Genomic DNA, 20,513 nt, shown 5'->3' on the forward strand with positions numbered 1-20,513 from the left:
CTGTCTACTTGGTACACAGCTCTGTTGGGTGTTGACAGGAGACAGGAAATAGGGTATGACTTGATTTTAGCCCCTAAGGCACTTAAATTTCTCAAGGGGAGCAGGTAAAAATGGTTGTACAGAGGACAGGTTGGGTCACTAACGTCTTGGGTAAGAGCTTGAAAAAGGCTGGGAGTACTTAATGCCTGACTTTGAAGGGGCTGAAGCTCCCAGACCTTTATACTGATCCCAGCCTGATGTTTTGGTCAGAAGCCTCAGGGCAATAGGAATGGGTAGGCCCGTTATTCTCCTGGAAATGCCTAAATTATCCCATGGGTCACCAACTTATTTATTTGCTAATTGAGTGGCCCAGCTTTGGGCTTTAAATCTAAAGAAATCATTTCATCCTTTATTAAATACTGCATGAATCTCACTCTTTGTTCTGCAAGGCTATACACAATATACCAGTGAAACTTGAATTTACACTACAATAGTCATGCCACTAATGACCTTCCAAATGCCACTAATACCACACATGTTCTGCTTCTCGGTTGGGATCTGAACCTGTCAATGAATTCTGAGGCCATTGACCTCCCTCTAACATAAGAACAGACCCCCATGCCCATGCCCACCCCCAGCCTCCCCCATCATTCCATGATTTCATTTCTGAATCAGTTACTCTTTGGAGACCTTGATTCCTTTACACCTACTCTTTTTATTTGGTGGACAATACTTTATTCGGAAATGTTCCCTCCTGTAATTACAAATCTTGTTAGTCATCCTCCTTCTCTCCCCAGGGGAATTGTGGGCTTTAATTAATTAATGTGGCTAAACCGCTTTGAGGTGCCTGGTTGAAAGGTGCTATATAAGTGCAAATTATTATTATTATGTCTGTTGACATCCCATGGTGGCAAAGCCCTCAGCCCTACACATCTAGAGACCTGAACAAAGGCTTCTTCATCTTCACCTTCCCTGCTAGGTCTGAAATCGCTGGTTCAATGGTCTAGGAGCAAATCTGTTACCATCTCAACAGCAATCAACTAATTAATCCCTATTATGTTGGCTTCCGTTTCCTTCTTCCAAGCAGCATGGTCCTGTTTCATTTCACAAATCACACCCCCATCAGCTCTAGACAAAGGTCACAGTATCCCTATGGCCTGTTAGCCTGAAAGAAAAAAGAAATAGAGAGAACTTGAAAAAAAACAATGTTGTCATGAAATGCTCTAACTTCCCACCCTTCATGGAAATAAAACTTTCCTTATAGTAGCCGTCCCCTTCTCCTTCCCCACGGAACCACACCTGGCACACCAGATACCCAGAAACAGTACTGGTGGGATTAAGGTCCCGTGGCTCTAGCTTGACCTACAAAAGGGGGACTCTATCTGCACTGGGTGGGAAAAGGTCATCCAAAGATGTCGGGCCCCTCTTCAGCTTTCTCTACTACCCCCAAGTTTCCCCTGAGAAAGCCAGCTGCCATCTGTAGCCAGGAAGCCCTCACAAAGGCTGGGGACCATGATTTAGATGTTTTGTGCTACACCTAGCACACCACAGCCCTTAACAAATGCCTAGTGCTTCCACTATGATGGTAGCCATTGAAAACAGCCCTGTGGGGGAGACTTGGCCTCTTATAGGGACCAAAACACTCCTTACAAGGTCGTGCCTCAGACCCTTTGTTAGAGTGGATGTGGGCAAGCCTCAGGGGGTCATGTCTTCATCTGCCTTCATTTATCCTCCCTATTGAAGGGCTCCTTCAGGACATCGGTCAGTCTCTGTGGGAAATGATTTGGAGAGCAACAAAAGAACTTGGGCCCTTTGGGGGGCCTTCAGAATTCAGTAAACATCTGGACGGGGAAGGCCAGATTCTCAAGCAGTCTAGCTGGGGAGATGTCAAAAGAGAAAGAGCTGTGTGTGCAACGTAAGCTCTTAGTTCTGTGGCGACATTTGTTGTCCAGAAAGACACAGACACCCCAGTAGGTAGAAAGGAAGATTTTTCAAAAGCTTCTCTATTTGACGGTTTTTGTGACTGTGGCTCCTGTTTGTCAGTGCTCATGGCCTGTGTGAGGAAATGGAAGTTTTGCATGGTTAGCAAGCAGCATGTGATGTCTGTTCTGATTCTGTATGTGTATGAATAACCTAAGGTTGCATAAGCCTGTCCTGCTAGTTGTTGTTAAACATTTCTGTTATCTTTGAGGTTTTTAAAGGCAAGGTGACTTACTGGATTCTCAGGATGAGCACATTTTAACTGACAAAAAAAAAAAAAAAGCACTAAGAAGCTAAGTGATTTATACTTCACACAGTGAGATGTAGGACCTGAACTCTTGACTCTTAATGTTCCCTTTATTGTTGAGTCAATCCATTTAGAACACATTAGTCAGCATGATTCAACATTCGTCACTAATCAGCACTAGTGATGGAACTAATCAGCATTCCCCAGTGTCCCCAAAGCTATCCTCAAATAGCAAAAGAAATTGGCCTCTGTCAAGAGACAATTGAATGTGGTTTTGTTGGTATTCAGAAGCTGAAGTCCCCGTTCAAGCCTCACATACTCTTAGGAGCTTTCCTCAGCCATCCTAGTTGGGACAACCCTTTTTCCTTCCATCCTTCCATATCCTTGAAACTTGAAATAGCTGTCACAGTTTGCTGATGATTAGATCTACATAATTACATCTTCCCGAACTAGACTGTGAGCTACATAAGGGAAGGGAACTTTTTTTTTCCCTCTCTCAATCTTGTATCCCCTGAGTCCTGAGCAGCATGTTCTGCAAACAATAGAAGCTCAACAAATACTTGCTGAACTGAATGAAGCTTAAATGATATTCCATAAGGAATACAAGTCCTTTTGGAAGAGATTTTCAGAGAAAATAAAAAAACTGAATTGATTTAACATCTTTTGGTATTATTACCTGGGAATTTTCACAAATGCAAATTGTTAGTTCTGCCTATGGCTTCTAGGTTCTAAAAGTGGAGTGTGGACCCAGGGTAAACTATGGTCCAAGTCTTGGAATGAAATTTTTCTCTATAACTTTATTTCAACTGCATTTTGTTTCATGTTAAAAAAAAAAAAGTAGAGGCAGGAAAAAACATTTTGGAAAAAAAAAATGTTTACTCTATAACTTTGGATCTCCTACCCTATTCTGTGCTATAAGCACTAGTAGCTCCCATTCAAGTTTCTGTCTCAAATGCTGCATAACAGCAAACACATACTAAAATTACTGCCTGAGGGAGATTCTGTTTAGGTAGGATAGGGTGGGTTGCCAAGATTCTGGGGCACTGGTCCTTGGTAGAAGAACAGAATGATAATGCTACTCCTCTTTTCCCTAGGCTCTGGAAACAAACAGGGCCCCAATAGCATTTTTAACACACTATATATATTTTTTTAATTTTTTTTAGTTTTTGATGGATCTTTATTATTATTTATTTATTTATATGTGGTGCTAACAATTAAATACAGTACCTACAAAGGAAACTACCAATTACAATACCAACACATGCTAGGCAAGCATTCTACCACTGAGCTACAATCCCAGCCCCTATGCACACTATTTATGTGGCATTTCAAGAGTATAACTCTATTATGCATCAAGCCCGGCCAAGGATCTGCACTATTGCAACGTGGGAATTAATCTCTGAAAGGTTTGTGTCACTAAATATTCATCTTCCTCTTTCTCTTGTGATAACAGAGCTCCCACAATGCACAATTTTTGTGGGTACATGGCCATTCAGATTAATAACTACATTTTCATCATTTCTTGCCATATACTCACAGATGGCCAATATGATATAGGTAGAAATAAAGTGTGTAACTTCTGGTTAGCTTCCTCAAAGAAAGGGGGATGCTTTCCCTCCCACCACCATCTCTGTCCCACACAAATCCTGCTACCTGAATGGAGCAATGATGCTGAGTCATATTGGGTCATGACAACAACAGTAATATCCTAGGTGTGATGGAGCTACAAGCCAACAGATTGTGTCCCTGGACGAACCTGGGGAGCCAAGCTGCCATACCAGCTCAGGACCACATTCCTCTGCGGTGCTCTATGAGAAGGGAGTAAGCCTCTCTTTTACACTACTGTTAGTTTAGGTAGTGGCTATGCCCAGCCAAACTTATAACCCAACTGCCCTCAGGGAATTTCTTGGAGGATCATTATATCAGTGTGACTGATACATTTTAGCTTAGATTTTCAAGATTCAACATTTAAGATGGGGCTAAACTACGTCAACAGAGGCCTATGAGGCCCGAGAGATAAGCAGCTAAGGGGTTGCCATGATGGAAGAGGAACAACCCAAAATCCTTTTGATTTTCTAAAATCTTAGGCCCAGGCTGAATACTTGAAAAGGAGTTAAAAAACCCAACTTTGAGGCAGTGAACTTAGCTTAACCTTCTTGGAACTGTTTCCTCAAGAAAATCAAGGTGATGGGTGAACTAAAAGCCCTTGTTTGAGGAAGTGTAGATACAGTTAGCTTTCGGAGAATGAGTAAATTTTTATCAGTGATCATCTAAGTACAGGTATAAAGCACACACACACACACACTGTGCAGAAAATCTCTCTGGAGCATATGGCAAGCTTACATTCCTAAGGCAAGAGACAAAAGAGGCATCCGTAAAGAACACATAAGAAGATCAGCCATGGAAATATGACAACACATCAATAATTATACATGGCTGCACAGAGATTGGTCCACTACCTCCACAGAGAGTCTAAATTGGTTAACTTATTTTGAAAAAAATTTGGGAATACATATAAAAGATGCCTTATCTATACCTAGAGAAACCCTCAAGCCTTGTTCTAAATAATCAAAATATCTATAAATAAGGGAGTAGATAATGGTGTGGATACCTGAAATAAATCAAAGGAATCTATGTGCATGAATGTGGACATACATAAAAACATTATGTTAAATGACAAAACAAAGTTATAAAATAATGTATATGATAAATCATTTATAGAAATTTTAAAATGCATTAAAAAACAAATCATTATATTATACATAGATTCACAGGTAGGTAGAAAAGTTTTAAGAATGAAAGAGAAGGATATATGCCAAATGGTGGAGAACTTTTCTTCTTTGGAGGAGAGTCGGGTGGGGAGGGCCTGGAGTAGTGATAGGTACAAAGGAGTTTTGAATTCTGTCAAATTTTTGTCCTAGAATTGAAAAAAAAAAATCTGAAACTACTAGGATAAAAATTTTAACAGTTGTTAATTCTGGGTGTTATATTCATATAAAATTCATGGTTTTTGATTTTCTGTACTATTCTGTATTAAAAATATTTTTCAGGCTGTGGTGTAGTTTAGTAGTAGAGGGCTTACATAGAATGAGCTAGGCCCTGAGTTTGAACCCCAGCACCTACTCACCCCCAAATCTACATTGATAACAGTCTCTCTCTGAGGCTGACAGCCAGAAGAAAAGATGTGAATAAGGCAGAAGGCCAGTGTGGGAGGTCCTGGAAGAAGGAGATGTGAAATAAATGCAGAGAGGAGAAGACCCTGGGTACATGGTGGTCCTTCCTCTTTCCCCTAGGAAGTCCCATAACAAAGAGGCCTGAATAAACTTTCTGAGGCTGCAGTGGCACCTGTCAGGACAAGGACAATGTGACAGGCTGGCTCTGCCTTCCTCTTCATGATTTCCAGGAGGAGTTTGTGCTCTCTGAGCCACTGAATCTCAGGGCTCTCTGCCCAAGCTCCAGGCTGTGCCAGGTGTGTGAGTGGTACTAGCCAGACTAAGAATCTTCTGGGTCATTTTGAGTCTACCAGGCAGACAATATTTAGATGAGCTACTGATTCAAATTGAAGTCTGATAAGCTCAAGTGGTAGTATTGGGGGGAAAAGAATTTTTCAATAAATCATCCAGTTGGCTCGGTAACTATGAAAAAGGAGTGGAAGAATTTAACCCAACTTTGTGACAAGGGAACAAATAGAGGAGATTAATGCCTTTCCTGATATGCTTCAAAAGGTGATCAAACAAACCCTTCTTGATTGTAAAAGCAGAAAGATGAAGCACTTAGCTTTCCATAAAAAAGACCATTGTTTCTTTATTTTTTCTTCCTTTCTTGGTTTCTTCTGAAAAAGTGACTAAGTGACTGAAGCTAGCTTGGTGTCCAGTACCTTCTCTGGACCTGTGTCAGGGTGCCCTGGTCTCCTCTGAAGTTCTCCAGTTATCCTAAAATTTATACTATTCATTCAAACCCAAACTAGTATAGGACAGTGTCGGAATCCAAATTCAACCAGTTGTATCTGATCCTGATTTTGTAAAAACTGTTTAAAAACATGTTTCTATCTCACTGAGAAATAGTTGCTACCTTCAGTCCTGCTCAAAACAACTTTGGCTTTCTTTATTTCCAACCACTCCCTAAATTCCCAAGGAAGAGAGAATAGGTAAAGGAGTGAACAATGTACCCTGCCAGTCCAGCCTCTCCATTCTTAGGGCCAGCCCTGCTTCAGAAGCTGCTTCACCTCATCCATGGGCCTCCCAAAACTGGGGGATGGTTCCAGAAGGGTCTGACCCTGGCTTCTTATATGCACCCTGCAGCATCAGCAACATAGCCTGGCTGCTTTCAATTAGAGTCTCTGCTGTGCTCTGAGTGGTACATTTGGTGCTTACTCTTACCAGAGCTGATGTGGGTAGTGGTGGAGTTCACTGAGAATTCTTCTTCCCTTCTGCACCCAAGTGCTTTGAGGCCCACCCCATTAAAGCTGGTGCCCAAAGTCAACCTCTGCTTTTCTCTTGCCACCAGATCCCAGCATCCTTCAGTCTCATTCCAGCCTAGGCCAGCTCCTCTAAACTTTTCCACTTGATGGGCACTGGACCTTCCATAGGGGACAAAAGGAAAACTGGATTCAGGGCTCCTCCTCCACCCCCACCTTTCCCACTCCAGTTGCACAAAGGGCTGAACTCTTCCTTTGCCCCAACCTGGCCTCTCTCAGAGCTGAACCATCAAGAAGCTGCTGGCTGCAGTCAGCTCCCTCTCCTTTGGAGCCCAAATATTTCCAGGGTCCAGGGCCAGGCCAGGAGAGGCCAGGATACCAGAAGAACCGTGGGCAGACAAAGAAGATGCAAACGGGATAGTATTACCATGTTAATGGCCTGAGTCTGAGGCCTCCTGAAGATGCAGGGAGGGTGGGTTTTCTTTCTCTTACTTTTTCTTTTTTTTTGCCAAAGGAGAATAGTTCCGCTTTCTATTTTACTTCAACAATAGCACAGACCGGCTCCTTCAAGTGTTTCAAAAAGCGCCTAAGAAATCTCTAACCAGCCCCTGGGTCTCTCTGGCCTGCCGCTTCATTGTCCCTCCCACCCCAGTGAACAAAGGGGTGGGAAGGGTGTCAGGCCCCCAGTTGCTGCCTGTTCTCACATCCTAATCCTTGGGAACGGGAGGGGAATGGCCTGCAGAGTTGCTTGATCCTATTCTGCTCTCACTTTTTACTTCTTCCACTGCTTGTGCAGAGCTTCAGGTATTAGCTAACCTCCTGGGCAGGGGCTGGAAGGAATCTTGGCCTTGCTAAGAGATAAAAGGCACTGAGGGACCATTCCCAAGTTCACTAGCAGCCCCCACCCCCAGGGTAGCCTGCATGGATTTTTCTTCTCACTGCTCCTGCTCACTCTATTATGGAGCCTGGTGTCAAGGCACAGACCTGTCTCACCCTCCCAGCCCTTCCCCTCTATCTCTGTGCCCCTCTGAAATGGACTGCAGACCCCACTCAGAGCTCCAGGTGCTACCACGCCAGAGCAACCTTGCACACCAGGAAAGCTTTCAGCCTTGACTTGTGGGTACCTTTCCAAATTTACCACCCAGGGAGAAAAGGGTTTCTTTGCTTTAAGCCTGGGGAATTGTGCAGGTGTCTTTTTTAGCTCAGTCATCTGGTAAGAAAGGGGAAAATAAGCCTTTATGTTCCAGTGTATGAAGATCTCAAGAGAACAACTAAAGGTATCAGGCTAAATGAATGATAAGTATATCACCCCCCAGGAGGATCAGATAAAGCTGAAGTGAAAAGTGAAAAGAAAGCAAGGAACGGGGGAACAGGAGAGTGAGAAATGAAAGACGGAGACCAGGCAAAGATACACATGAGAGTTTTATTTGTCAGAGCTGACAAATAAAGGCACATCTCTCCATTGATGGAGAGAGGCAAAACAGGCTTGGGGTTTGGGACTTTTATGGGGCAGGCTCAGAGATTAGAGCCCCATGGGTCCTAATGGGGGCGGTTAAGGGTGGGGTTGGTAGGAGGGAGTGGTGAGCCTTTCTCAGAAATGCCCTTGGGCGGAAAGTGAAATTTTTCTTAAAATGGCTGCCACTTAAGATGGCCATTCAGATGCTAAGCAAGGACCTTACAAGAAGGCCTTTAGAGATTACCAGGGCTGGTTACTGCATTCAAAGTTAAAAAAAAAAAAAAGGAAAAGAAAAAAAAAAGTGTCACCCTGCAATTCCTACATATGAATTCATGACATGCACAAGTGCACACACAAGCACACACGTAATAGATATTTCATTAAACAATACAATATATGTGATATAATCTGATATTTTCTATTCTCTCTTCTTTTTTCCTAAATGCTGATCTTGATTCATCAATTTCATATCATGACCCACTAATTGGTTACAGCAAAGTTTGCAAAGCCTTGAATCAACATTTTCATTTTCAAGAGGACAAAATTAGGGCTCAGAGATTTTCTCAAGATTATATCAGAGCTGAAATGAACCCCAAGAGTTCTTTACAATCAAAGAGGGACCCTCATTTTTCTGAGAGCACCCTTTTCCCCCTTAAAGTCTTTGGAGCACAGAGCCAAGAGGGCAGGGAGTGCAGGAAGTGTATTCAGTGGCACTGCCGACAGAAGCAGAAGGGCTCTACCGCCTCCAAGATCTCTGGGAGGGAAGCACAGCTGAGAGTTGGACTGGAGAAAACCCTTAGCAAGCAGCCAGGTGGAAGTTCTGAGGCCGCCCAGGCATTTTATATATTGGTTGGGGATCTTATATTATAAGCCATCTCTCTGAATTTCTTCTTTCCTGGACACACTGATCTAGGTCAGTTTCCTTTAGTAATCCATTTTCTCCCATTTTCCAGTTTTTTCTAACAGTCATTCCTTGTGGTTCTTTGACCTTTACCAGTTCATTATATCTCTAGTTTCTCTTTTCTCTAACCAGTTTTCTTTTCCCTGTCAAAATCACGGTCTTAACAATGAGGATCAGGGAAGCAATCCAGTAGATCTTAGTTCCACAAATGTCCCTGATGTTATCCACATTACACCAAACTTAGGAATGTCATTTATCAAGGTATAAACATCACAGCAAGATTTTACTACAAGTCCTTAGGGCAGAACTGATTCTTTACATCCTGGATTTGTCTTATAATCTTCCATAGGATTTCTTGAAATGTCCCTCTATATTTGCTATTTACTAGACTTCTTATCTTTTAAAACAGCCTCTAAAAATGAAGAGCTCAAAGCTACACTGTGCACTGGGTAAATAAAAACCGAGCTTTCTGATTGCTTATTAGTTATACACCCTTAGAGAGTATGTAACAAAGGGGCCTGCTGTTTGCTTTGCTTAATCTGGTCTTAAAATCTCTGCTTCTTTGTCAGAAAACAATATTTGCAATTGTAAAAAAAAAAATATTTACCAAGGAACTTGGATAGCATAAGTCAAAGGCTAAGAGCTAAAGGTCAGTAGTTCTTATCCCAAATTTTTGTGAACCTGAGGGTCCCTGCTGTGAAGCTCAATTGCATCAAACAAACATGCAGCTTTTGAGTCCATTAAGAAGCAGACATTTTAAAAGGGGAAGGAAAGGGAGGGCTGCAGTCTATTCCTCAGTCAGAAGGGTGAACTCCCCAGCCTGCCCCACAGAATTCCTGCTAGATATTTGTAAAGCAATGTGTCTCCATGGGAATATTACTGGGACTACCCTCTTTCCAAAATTGTGGAAAAACCTCAACTTACAAAATCTTACCAGGCAGACATTCCTTCCATGAATAGCCTTGGCAATAAGCTTCTCAGGCCTGAGGTTCACCTATGTATCTCTGTGGGTGGACCTCCTGCTTAATAGTGGGGGACAGAGGAATATTGTGGGCATTTCTTTATTCGCAAAGGAGTTTTAGACATCTGACCCTTCTAAGAGACTGATTTTTCTAAGTTTAATGGTGTTTGAATTTATGCCTTTATGTTAATTATTCTATTCTCTGGAAAGATTTGCCATTGGGTGCCTTTCCTAACCTCCAGAGTATCTGGCATCTGCAGAACAGTTCTGGCATCTGAATTACAGCTTGTGGCCTGGGAGTGTTCCACTTTGAGCAAGAATTTGAGTTCTTCCAAGTCCCAAGCCTATCTTATAAGGTGTAGGTAGGCAAGGCCTGGTCTCTAGCAGAAGGGCCTGCTGGGACTCAAACACCAGAAAGGGAAACATAGTAACCATAAGGAGGCAGGAAATGGAGCTCATGGAGTCGGGACATAGGCTGCCAGTCCAGATGCTGCCACAGCCTGTGAAGTGAGAGGGCTCCTCCACACCATCCAGTTCACACCATAGGATCTCTGTAGAAGACTGATGGTGGCAATTCCTAGATTTCTTGCTTTCACTTTTTGGTTCTCCCAATCTGTTATTAACAATATAGTCCTCCCTCATCCACACCTCAACCTTTTGTCAAATTCTTGCCACAACTGCCAATCTCTTGATCTTGTCAGGGAAATATCACTGGCCAATTCACGTTGGCCTTTGATTCTGTCCTAAAATAGATTCTTTTGGACCACAGCAATATTACCTCACTATTAGAGGTAATATCAGCATAGTCAGCTTGAAGAAATGGCTTAACCTAAGGATCTTACCTTGAAGAACCAGGCCTTCCTCCTTGATGGTGTAAATAAATGAGGTGAAGGGAGCCAGAGGGGATTTGGCAATGAGAATCTGCAAATAAATCACATTTTTCCAGAGTCAGACAAAGAATCAGGTATGAGTCTCTATTTACTACTCTTCTAACTTTGACATAGAGTGGTATCACATGACTATAAGTCATAAGGTTTATTATTTTCAAAAAATTTTTTAGAACCAAATGTTCAAATGAATGATATCCTTTCAAAATGATCACTTTAGAAGGATATGGTGTTTATCCAAATATTCTGTCACCAAGTGCCATATTCTTGAACCAATTCTTGCAGAAATAAGACACATTATTTTTTATGTCACAGCTACTTTTCTGCTCAAAGATAAACCTAGCTCCATTCTTTAATTTTATGAATAAACAGTTAGTTAAAAAAATTCAGTGATCCTTAAAATATTTACCATTACTGCAACTATTCAAATTAACTTGCCAAAGACAAAGCAATGGTAAATTGCTTTCTTGGACCCAATCCCTCACCTTGTCTGTATTTACACCCTTTATCTTGTGACTATATTTTCTCTTAAGGTGTAGCACATTTTCCATGCCCTTGACTGTGGGGTTGTCCACATGACTTGTTTTGGCTAGTTGTTTTGTGCCAGTTCCCAGATTTGCCTCAAGAAGTCTCAAGTATTTCCATTTGTTCTCTTATGCTTCTGCCAATGCCAGGAAAAAAAAATGTCCAAGCTAGGCTGCTATCTCAGAAGGGTAAGAGACGCCTGAAAAGAGCTGGTCAGCCAGGACCATCTAAACAGCTGAACTCGGGGGGCCTATACACATATAAGTTAAATACTGCTATATACCTCTCAACTTCTGGTGGTGGTATCATGAAGCATTATTGTAGCAAGAGGTGACTGATAACACCAGCCAGAACAAAATACCAAAAGCACTTTTGGCAATGGCATTCTTCTACAACAAATACCTATTTAAAAGGAGATGATCATTCGGTTATTTAAAAAATCAGTATCTTTGTTGGACGTGGTAGCACACGCCTGTAATCCCAGTGGCTCGAGAGGCTGAGACAGGGAGGACCACGAATTCAAAGCCAGCCTCAGCAATTTAGTGAGCCCCTAAGCAACTCAGTGTGACCCCGTCTCTAAATAAAATACAAATAGGGCTGGGGATGTGGCTCAGCGTTTGAAAGCCCCTGAGTTCAATCCCTGGTACCCACCCCACCCCCCAAAAAAATCAGTATCATTAACTCATTGTCACACTTCATGAAGCTCTACAGAAACTCTAAGGATTGGTAGATTTTTATGATATTTTATTGAAGAAATATGAATATCAGTTTCCTGTTTTTCAAATCAAAATAATATCATCAAAAATAGTGACAAGGGACTGGGGCTATAGCTCAGTGCTTGCCTAGCATAGTTGAGGCACTGGGTTTGATCTCAGAACCACACAAAAAATAAAAAAATAAAATAGTTATAAAAAATATATGTTAAAAAATAGTGATAAGCCAGGTGCAATGTTGCATGTCTGTATATGTGCATAGGCCCTTGGTCAATGCCTAGTGCTGAGGAAAAAAAAAAAGTTACATTGGGTCACGGAACCACTTAGGTAATCAGGAAAGCAAGGAAGAAGGAAGAAATAATTGCAAACAACCAAAAGGCTTACACATATTTCAATTCAACAAACATTTTTTATCTGTCAATTATGAGAAGTGGTAGAATAACGGGGTAAGGAGATCACAGGTTTTAGTCATGGGGTTTGAATCTAGCTCTTCTACTAGTTGGCTAATCCTCAGCAGAGCCTGCACATATTCCCTATTAGCCACTCCCCTTCTTCTTTTTAGTAAATAACTGCCCAAGTTCCCACATTTCTCTGCCTCTTTTGCAACAAGGTGTGTGGCCATGTGATTAACAGACTATGAGTACAAATGCCAGGTAGAACTTCCAGATTCTGTTTTCATAAGAAAATTGCATGCCCTTCATTTTCTCTTTTCCCCTTCCCAAGGGTAGGAACCAGTTCCAACCACATAGACAGGACAACTTCCTGGTCATTATGAAGCAACATGGGAGGAGAAAGCTTGGTGACTTCAGATAGCATCAATACCTTCTAGCTGGGTCACTTGTCCCCTCAGGACAGAGCTACTTGTTTCAATCACTGTATTTCAGCTGTCTTTGTGATATAGTATAGACTGAACTCTAACCAATACTGTGATGCTGGACAACTTAAACTTTTTGAATCTCAGTTTCCACATTTGTCAAATGGGGATAAAAGCATTAAATGAGATTATCATGAAGATTAAATTAAGTATATAAAATACTTGTCAAACACTAGTAAATGCATAATAAACAACAGGAGCATTTCCAAGCTCACCAAAACCCCAAATACTTTGCTTTTCAATAAGGAAGTCTCTAGTTGAATCTCAATAATTTTTAGTAGCTGCTCTAAAATTATTCACAAACTTGCAAACCATTTTCATAACCAATGAGTATAGGTAGGCAATTACACTTTCATGTTAAAAACATGACATCTAAAAATTAAGATGGATCATTTTCTGACTGAGGTTGAGGTTCACATGAAGTTTAAGGAAGCCCTTTCACAGGGGAACGGCATGGCAGAAGAAAGGATAGTGCTTTTCAAACTTCAATATGGGTGTGAATCACCAGCAGGTCCTGCTGACCTGCAGATTCTGATTCAGTAGATTTTGAACAGGACCTGAGAGTCTGCACTTCCAACAAGATCCCAAGAGATGCTGATGCTGTGGTCCCAAGATCACATTATAAGTAGCCTGATTGAAGAATCTAAGGAAAAACAAGAGATGGGAGGTATAGAGCCAATTAGAAAGATACTACAGTAATTCAGTGATGAGAATAAATTATGAGATGTGGCCTAAACCACAATTGTGTCAGAAAGAATGGGGAAAAGGAACAAGATCAAATAGGAATGAAAGAAGCTAAACATACCCCAAATCTCAGATTGCTATTGTCTAAATGTAGCAACCAAACATGAAACCAAAAGGGTATAAATAAATAGCAATCAATAATGTGACATTCCAATGCTTGATGAAATAATAGCCCCTGCACCTAAGCCTTCCAACTCTTTGGTGCCACCTCTGGTAGTCTAATGCCTATCCTAAGAACAAGTCCTAAGTCCCAGCCAAGGGAATCTCACACCTGTGAGGACCCTTCTGCAGGCAATCAATGGGTTTGAACAGGTCACTGATTAATGCTCCATTCTTTTTGGGAGCAGTACTTAAAATAAGTCATCAAAAGGATGATTTGTGTGCAGTCAGAAAGAGGAAGTGATAAATAATGTCAGATGAATCCCACTTCCTTTTTTTGGGACAGAACTTCTAGATCAGAGGGCTGTCATCAACATAAAATATCTGATTTGGGGGGAAAAAAGTGACAAACTCTTTTGACAGCCTGGTAGATAAAGTAAAGACAAGTTGCACTGAATACTAAGACCATTAGAGTGAATTTGTAAGTGGCTCAAAGCTCAGTAGCAACCTGTGAGGGGATCAACCTTTGATGTGATGCACTGGTTTCTAGCCTTGGTCCTGTTCCATTCAACATTTTTAACTGACCTGAATGAGGATGCTGACATATTCAACTGCATCCATACAACAAATGTGGAATCCAGCAGGGACTAGAACTGACAAAAAAATGTTGCACTAATAGAGCTTACAAGCTAAAGGAGGAAAAAGGCAATAAAGTAAATATGGTATCTTAAGGTGATTATATGTGCTATGGGGAACAAGGGCAGTAAAAGAGTATAGTAAAGAGTATATGTAGTATATCAGAGGAGGGTGTCATTTTTAAATAGAGTAGTTTGAAAAGACTTCTTTGACTTTTGGATCATGTAACTAACCTTATTGATGGGATGTTTTAATAATAGGAAGGTAATAGAAGACAAGAAAGTCAGAGGAGGAATTCATATATTAGATCATACAATCATGATATCCTAATGAATCTCAATTTGGTAAAAATGTTAGGACAAATCCTACATGTGTTTTAGAATGCTGAAATCCTTGAGAACAGAGCACAAACTTTGGCTATAGAATGGAGGAGATAAAATAAAGCATTCAGAAAATGGCTTAGAAATGTTGGTTAATAGTAATTCAACATGAGTCAGGAGTAAGATGTGATTCTCAAAGATATAGTGTGGTCTTGGGTTATTGCAATGGAAGTATAGTATCTGGAACAAGGGCTGTGATAGTTCTGCTGTCCTCTTGACTCAGCAAACCATACATTACACAGTGTGTATAGATTGGGGCCCAGAGTCCAAAAGCAAAGCTGAAAAATGGGAGAGCCAACAAGGTGAAGATGGGGCTGGAGTTGTAGCTCAGTGGTAGAGCACTTGCCTCGCAAGTGAGAGGCACTGGGTTCGATCCTAGCACCAAATAAAAACAAATAAAGGCATTGACTCCATATACAACCAAAAAAAAATTTATAAAACAAAAACAAAAAACCAGGAGAAGATGCCAAAGCAATCAATAATTAACATACTGCAATGCAAACATGATTGTCAGAGCACTGGGTGAAGGTGTTTAATATGAGTTTTCTGGTCTAGAGTTTGATAGTGTTACCTACTTGAGAGGAGATGGATCAATAAGTTTTCAGTTCAGTTGGTTTTGGAGGGGAAATGTAAGTTAGCTTTTCACTTAGTAGATTTCAGGGTCGGGGAGGGAGTGATGCTTGCCATGTATCTTTGTGAATACACACAGATTCTTCTTTTTAAAGATCTGAATCAATGTCCAGTGCCCATGTGCTTTTCTGTCATTCAAACTATAAACTATCTTCTCTAAAGTAAACAACTACCCCAGCAGAAAATTTAGGCTATTCTGTTTCACGTGTTCAGCCATTCCATAAATCTGGGTTGTTCTAATATCTGACCTGGGCTGCTATCATGTGTCAATCTATCTTCTTCCAATATATAATGTCCTGCAGGGAGGCCTAGAGGCCTAAAAAATCCCTCCAAGTCCCTAGTGAAAATTCTGATCCCACTCAATCCTGTGTGCATTGTGTGGAGCTGACTCTGGAATTCTCTAAGTGTTCAAAGAAATATGTACTTGAATAAGTATAGACATATGTGGTTCAGAAAGCCTGGAGCTCCACATGATAGATATTTGGTATGGTGAGCTATTAATTCTACTCCCACAGATAGGTTATTTTTTTCTTGACTATTTCCTTCATATAAGGCCAGTTCTATTTTCTACTGCCTATTCTTTCAAGGAAAGTGGTTACCAATATTTTTAAATTATTTTGAGAAATATTTAAGATATGCCTAAATCCCAAATCATGGTATAAATAATTTCCATTATTTATATCATCCACTCATCTATACACTTGTGCAATCCACACATATTTATGGTATTTTTCCTTTTTGCTGGAAAAATACAAGATAGAGAGGTTCTTGCTTTCATGAAGTTGACATTCAATGGCAGAAAACAGCACAGAGAAACCTTGGGCTGTTGGTCTTTTCCCACTTTGACATTCTACTATGTTTCCTTTGATCTTGAGCATTCAATCCGTCCATCAACTAACACTGTACTCTGGGCCAGGCATACTCAATTTACCCTGTGTGAATTTGAACTTATTAAAAGACTATCATCTGCTTCTACCTCGGCTTCTGCCTCTGTTTATTTATCAGATGCATATTCTGAACCCTTAGAGGGATAGAGTTTGGAGGCATTTGCTTTGACCTTACCTCTTTCACCTCCATAGGGTCCAGTCAGTGTGTTGCAGCTCTGAACACCTAAAATGACGCATGGACGTTTTTCTTACTTTATGCGTGGAGGTTTCTCCCATCTTACAATTGAGAATACAGAGGCCTAAGTACTTTAATTAAAGGGTGGAAGTAGCAGTTTGCCTTTGGGGCTCTTGAGCCTCTCCCTGCACATCCTCTCCTCCTTCTTTTATGTTCCTCTCCTAGGGTATCTATTTCACTCTCAGCAAACAAGTTCTTAGTTAATTCTCTCTAGCCCTAAAGTGACAGCTGGTTGAAACCTTCCAATATTCCCTTTCACAGGTGTGTTTGCACTTTAATATAAGCTCTCAAAGGAGAGGAATGTATCTACAATGGCAGAAAGTACAATAGGATTGGGGTAGGTGGGGAGCCTTCCAGGGTTCTACAGTAATAACAATAACAAGAACAACCATAGCCAACCAACATTAATCTTTGCAACAATGCTTTGAGGCAGGTAGCTTATGACTGATAAAGCTGGATTCCAACTCAGGCTACCTGGTTCTACAGGCCCTTAGAACCACTGTGATGGCAGTCCCCAATCTGCCACATATAGATTACTCTCCTTCTGTGGAGAAAAACATCAAATAAGGCCAAATACACAGCAACAAAGAAGGATGTTTTTCTCCCCCCTGCAGCATGGATATTGCATGCTTCAAGACAAAGAAGTAATTAGGTGCTGTAGCTGCTCATGAATTCCATACTGGCAGTTTTCCTTCCACCTTTCATCTCTTAATGTCCACATCCTACCTATTCTTCATACTCCTGTAAATGTCACCTCTTCCAGAAACTTATATTGGTTTCTCCAGCCTAGGGTGATCTCTATTTAATCCCATTATGCTTTATCTGTACCTCTAATAATAACACTGCTTTCATCACTATTTTACAGTTAATGTTACCTGAATTCCTCATCATCTATTTGAAGACATGACCACATCATTGCTGCTGCTTCTTATAGCAACCTCGAGAATGGTGCTATTTATAGAATGGAAGCTTATCTTTGAAATGCAAGAATGAATGCATAAATCACAAATTGGTAACCCACAGCAGCTCTACTGAGTCATACCCACTCTCAGGATTTATCTGGCATCCCCTTCCCAAAGTTAGGGGACTTAGAAGATGCCATAGAAAATAGCAGGCTGCCTAGTCAATCCCTGCCCAGATTCTCAGCTTGGACAGGGCCCAAAGTCAAGTCTTTGGTTCCAGCTTGCTATAGCATCACATGTTTTTCCTGGCTTGATCCCACTTCCAAAAGGCTCAGAAAGTGGAAAAGGAGCCACGGAATAGAAAGTGCTGGGCATAGGCACTCCAGGTCTTCTCCAGGACAGTGATACCTTCTAGGGATAGTGCCTGTGTCCTCCTTTTAAAGTATAGGTGTGCCCTCATCTGAGGCAACCCAGCCCAGTCCTTCTCTATGGGTAGCTAGAAAGGCTAGTGCAGAGTGGGTGGCCAGAGAGGCCAGTGTGGAGCAGGCAGCACCGATGTCAGAAACCTTGGGTTCAGGCTACCCAGGAGGCTGCTTTTGTGGAGCTCTGGTCCTGGCTGGTTCTCTGAGAGTTCCTGCAGTGGAGCCCCACCTTAGGAAACAGTGAGTGTTGCCTTTGTGACCAGGAAAGCAGACATAAAGAGACAGCCATGCACTGAAGGCAAGCTGGCACCAGTTCTTCCACTTTCTCTTCCTTAATTCCTATGCCAGGAAAGCTTCCTTTAACACTGGTGATGAATCCTTCCTCTCTCCTATTTCCTTCCCCTTTTTACCCACTACCCCAAAGCTCAGATTGGTTGGGGGTGAAGGACAGAGGGAAATGAGCTGGCAGAGAATTTCTTCCTGTAGGGGCAGGTGGTCTGACTGGTTTTCTTTCTGTCCTGCTCTCTGCTATAATGTGACGACAAAATACGTTCTGTCCAGAAAATAGGGTGAGAAGCAACTGAGTGAGATGGCTCAGAAATATGACTTTGTACACATCCACAACTTCCTGTCCTGTTAGTTTTTTCAATCCTGTCTCAGTCTTCCCCATGTTCAGCAAGATTATATGTTTTGTTTTGTTTGTGGTAGAGGCCCAGCTCCCAACCCAGAGGTACTCTACCACTGAGCTACATCCCCAGCCCTTTTTATTTTCAGACAGGGTCTTGCTAAATTGCCCAAAGTTGGACTTGAAATTGTGATCCCCCTTCTTCAGGCTCCTGTATACCTGGGATTACAGGTGTGTGCTACTACACTTGGCTTATCTGGTTGTTGATGAACATAGAGGTGATTGTCCTAGTTGAATATGTTTGGTACTTTTATCTGCAAGCAAGGGTACTGTTGAGAAGCAAGGGAGAAACCCACTGGCTCTGAAATGTCCTTTGAGAGGGATGCTATTATCTCTCCTCAAGTGGAATCCTAGGGTAATAAAACCCATTGCTAAATTAAACAAACCTTTCCTCTAGCTATGCCAAGTGTCTGCGACAAAAATCCTTCATGCCAGGGTTTTTCCTCCTTGTCTAAGACTTAGAAAAAGGTTGTTTTCTCAGCTGCTTAGAAGCCCAGGAAGAGAGCCAGGGAGGAAAACAAACCAGTTGGTCTTGCATCAGATAATTCCACAGTTTGTGATAACCTCAGTCTTCTGTCCCTTCCCCAGGTTGCTCTGAACTCTCCATGCCAAGGGGCAGAGGGCCGGAAATGCTCCAGACAGGAAGATCTGCAACTGGAAGGAGGCTGTAAGAGCAGGGGGCTTGAAGTGCACTCAGTGATCCTCATAGGAACTCCCTCGTCATCATGTGCAGGGAGCTTGAGAGAAGGTGGCAGAGGTCCAGCTCCCAACCCATATCTGGATCTTATACTGATTAGAATCTCTGCATCATCACTTGGAAAATCACTCTCCACAGAACTCTGAAGCCTCAACACCAACAGCTTCACAGGCTTGAGGGGAAAGCAGGGAATGAGATCAATGGCATCTAAGCTGCCTTCTCAAAAATAGGGGAGTAAAATCTGTAGAAGTTATATAGGGCTGGCAAATGGTGGAAAATGAAATGTATTTGAGCCAGCATGAATTTATTAATTTATTTTTATATGGCCAACTTTTTTTTCCTATAGCACTTAAGGGGACAGACAGTAAGCTGGTCTGAATCCCTAATGAAACATAATTCTAGACCCTAGGTAGAATCTCCTAGAAAGTGTGTGCCTGAGGCTACAAGTTCAGGGTTTTTCATAGAATATCGTTATTCTCTTTTGTGTATGTGTGTGTGTGCCTGGTGCTGAGGATTGAATCCAAGGCTTTGTACGTGCTAGACAAGTGCTCTACTCCTGAGTTATGTCTCTAGCCCCATTATGGCACTGGGGATTGAACCAGGGTGCTCTACCACTGAGCGACATCCCCAATCCTTTCTTTTTTATTTTGAGAAAGGATCTCACTAAGTTGCTTAGAGCCTTGCTAAATTGCTGCGGCTGGCTTTGAACTTGAGCGCCTCCTGCCTCAGCCTCCCAAGTTGCTAGAATTACAGGCGTGTCCCCCTGCAAACAGCTGTTTTTTTTTTTTTTTTAAAAACAAAAGCTCATATAAGTATTGCCAATTTCAACTTAACTAGTAAGTATGAACTGGTTTCACTGTGATCTGAATTTGGAAACTTTAGCTCCAATTAAAGCAACCAAATACTGTTACAGACTTTTTCAAGTGACAGAGACCCATTCCCTTTTTCTGCCCTTTCTTTCTCTATCTTTTAATTGACCATAAAAACAAAATGCATAGGAGCTCTGGCCAGCTGTAAATGCTGAGCTCTTTGGACATCCAGTTAAGCATGCCCAACTTCCCAGCACCATCCATAACCCACAGGAAGCAGTGCTGGATCTTTTTGTCCAGGCTTGCTAGAAAACACAGCCAAGGCAACACAGCTCTGGCCTTCAAGGGTCATAGAAGGAAGGCTGTGGATGTGTGATTATTATGGTAAAAAAGATGCCAGGAACTTAGAGGGTGTGTCTTGAATTCTGAGACACACATCCCTATTAC

The 20,513-nt window shown here is 41.7% G+C and overlaps 1 protein-coding gene across 5 annotated transcripts in view; it reads right to left on the bottom strand.

Annotated features, from left to right (window-relative positions):
• Positions 1–674: 674 nt before the first annotated feature.
• Positions 675–20,513, bottom strand: part of Rad51b (RAD51 paralog B) — a 573,606-nt gene continuing 553,767 nt past the window's right edge. For 3 of the 5 annotated variants that reach the window (XM_046461479.2, XM_046461480.2, XM_046461477.2), the window contains exons 10-11: positions 10,784–10,862; positions 1,160–6,785 (exon numbers count right to left, since the gene is read on the bottom strand). In XM_046461479.2, the coding sequence (XP_046317435.1) occupies positions 6,742–6,785; positions 10,784–10,862 (123 nt within the window). In that variant the 3' untranslated portion in view covers positions 1,160–6,741. The other 2 variants (XR_009228352.1, XM_058584544.1) reach the window with 2 other exon arrangements.

The sequence above is a fragment of the Marmota monax genome, unplaced genomic scaffold (assembly GCF_021218885.2).
Source record: "Marmota monax isolate L192 unplaced genomic scaffold, Marmota_monax_Labrador192_F-V1.1 WCK01_AAM20220418_F8-fsc00001, whole genome shotgun sequence".
NCBI classification, from domain to species: domain Eukaryota; kingdom Metazoa; phylum Chordata; class Mammalia; order Rodentia; family Sciuridae; genus Marmota; species Marmota monax.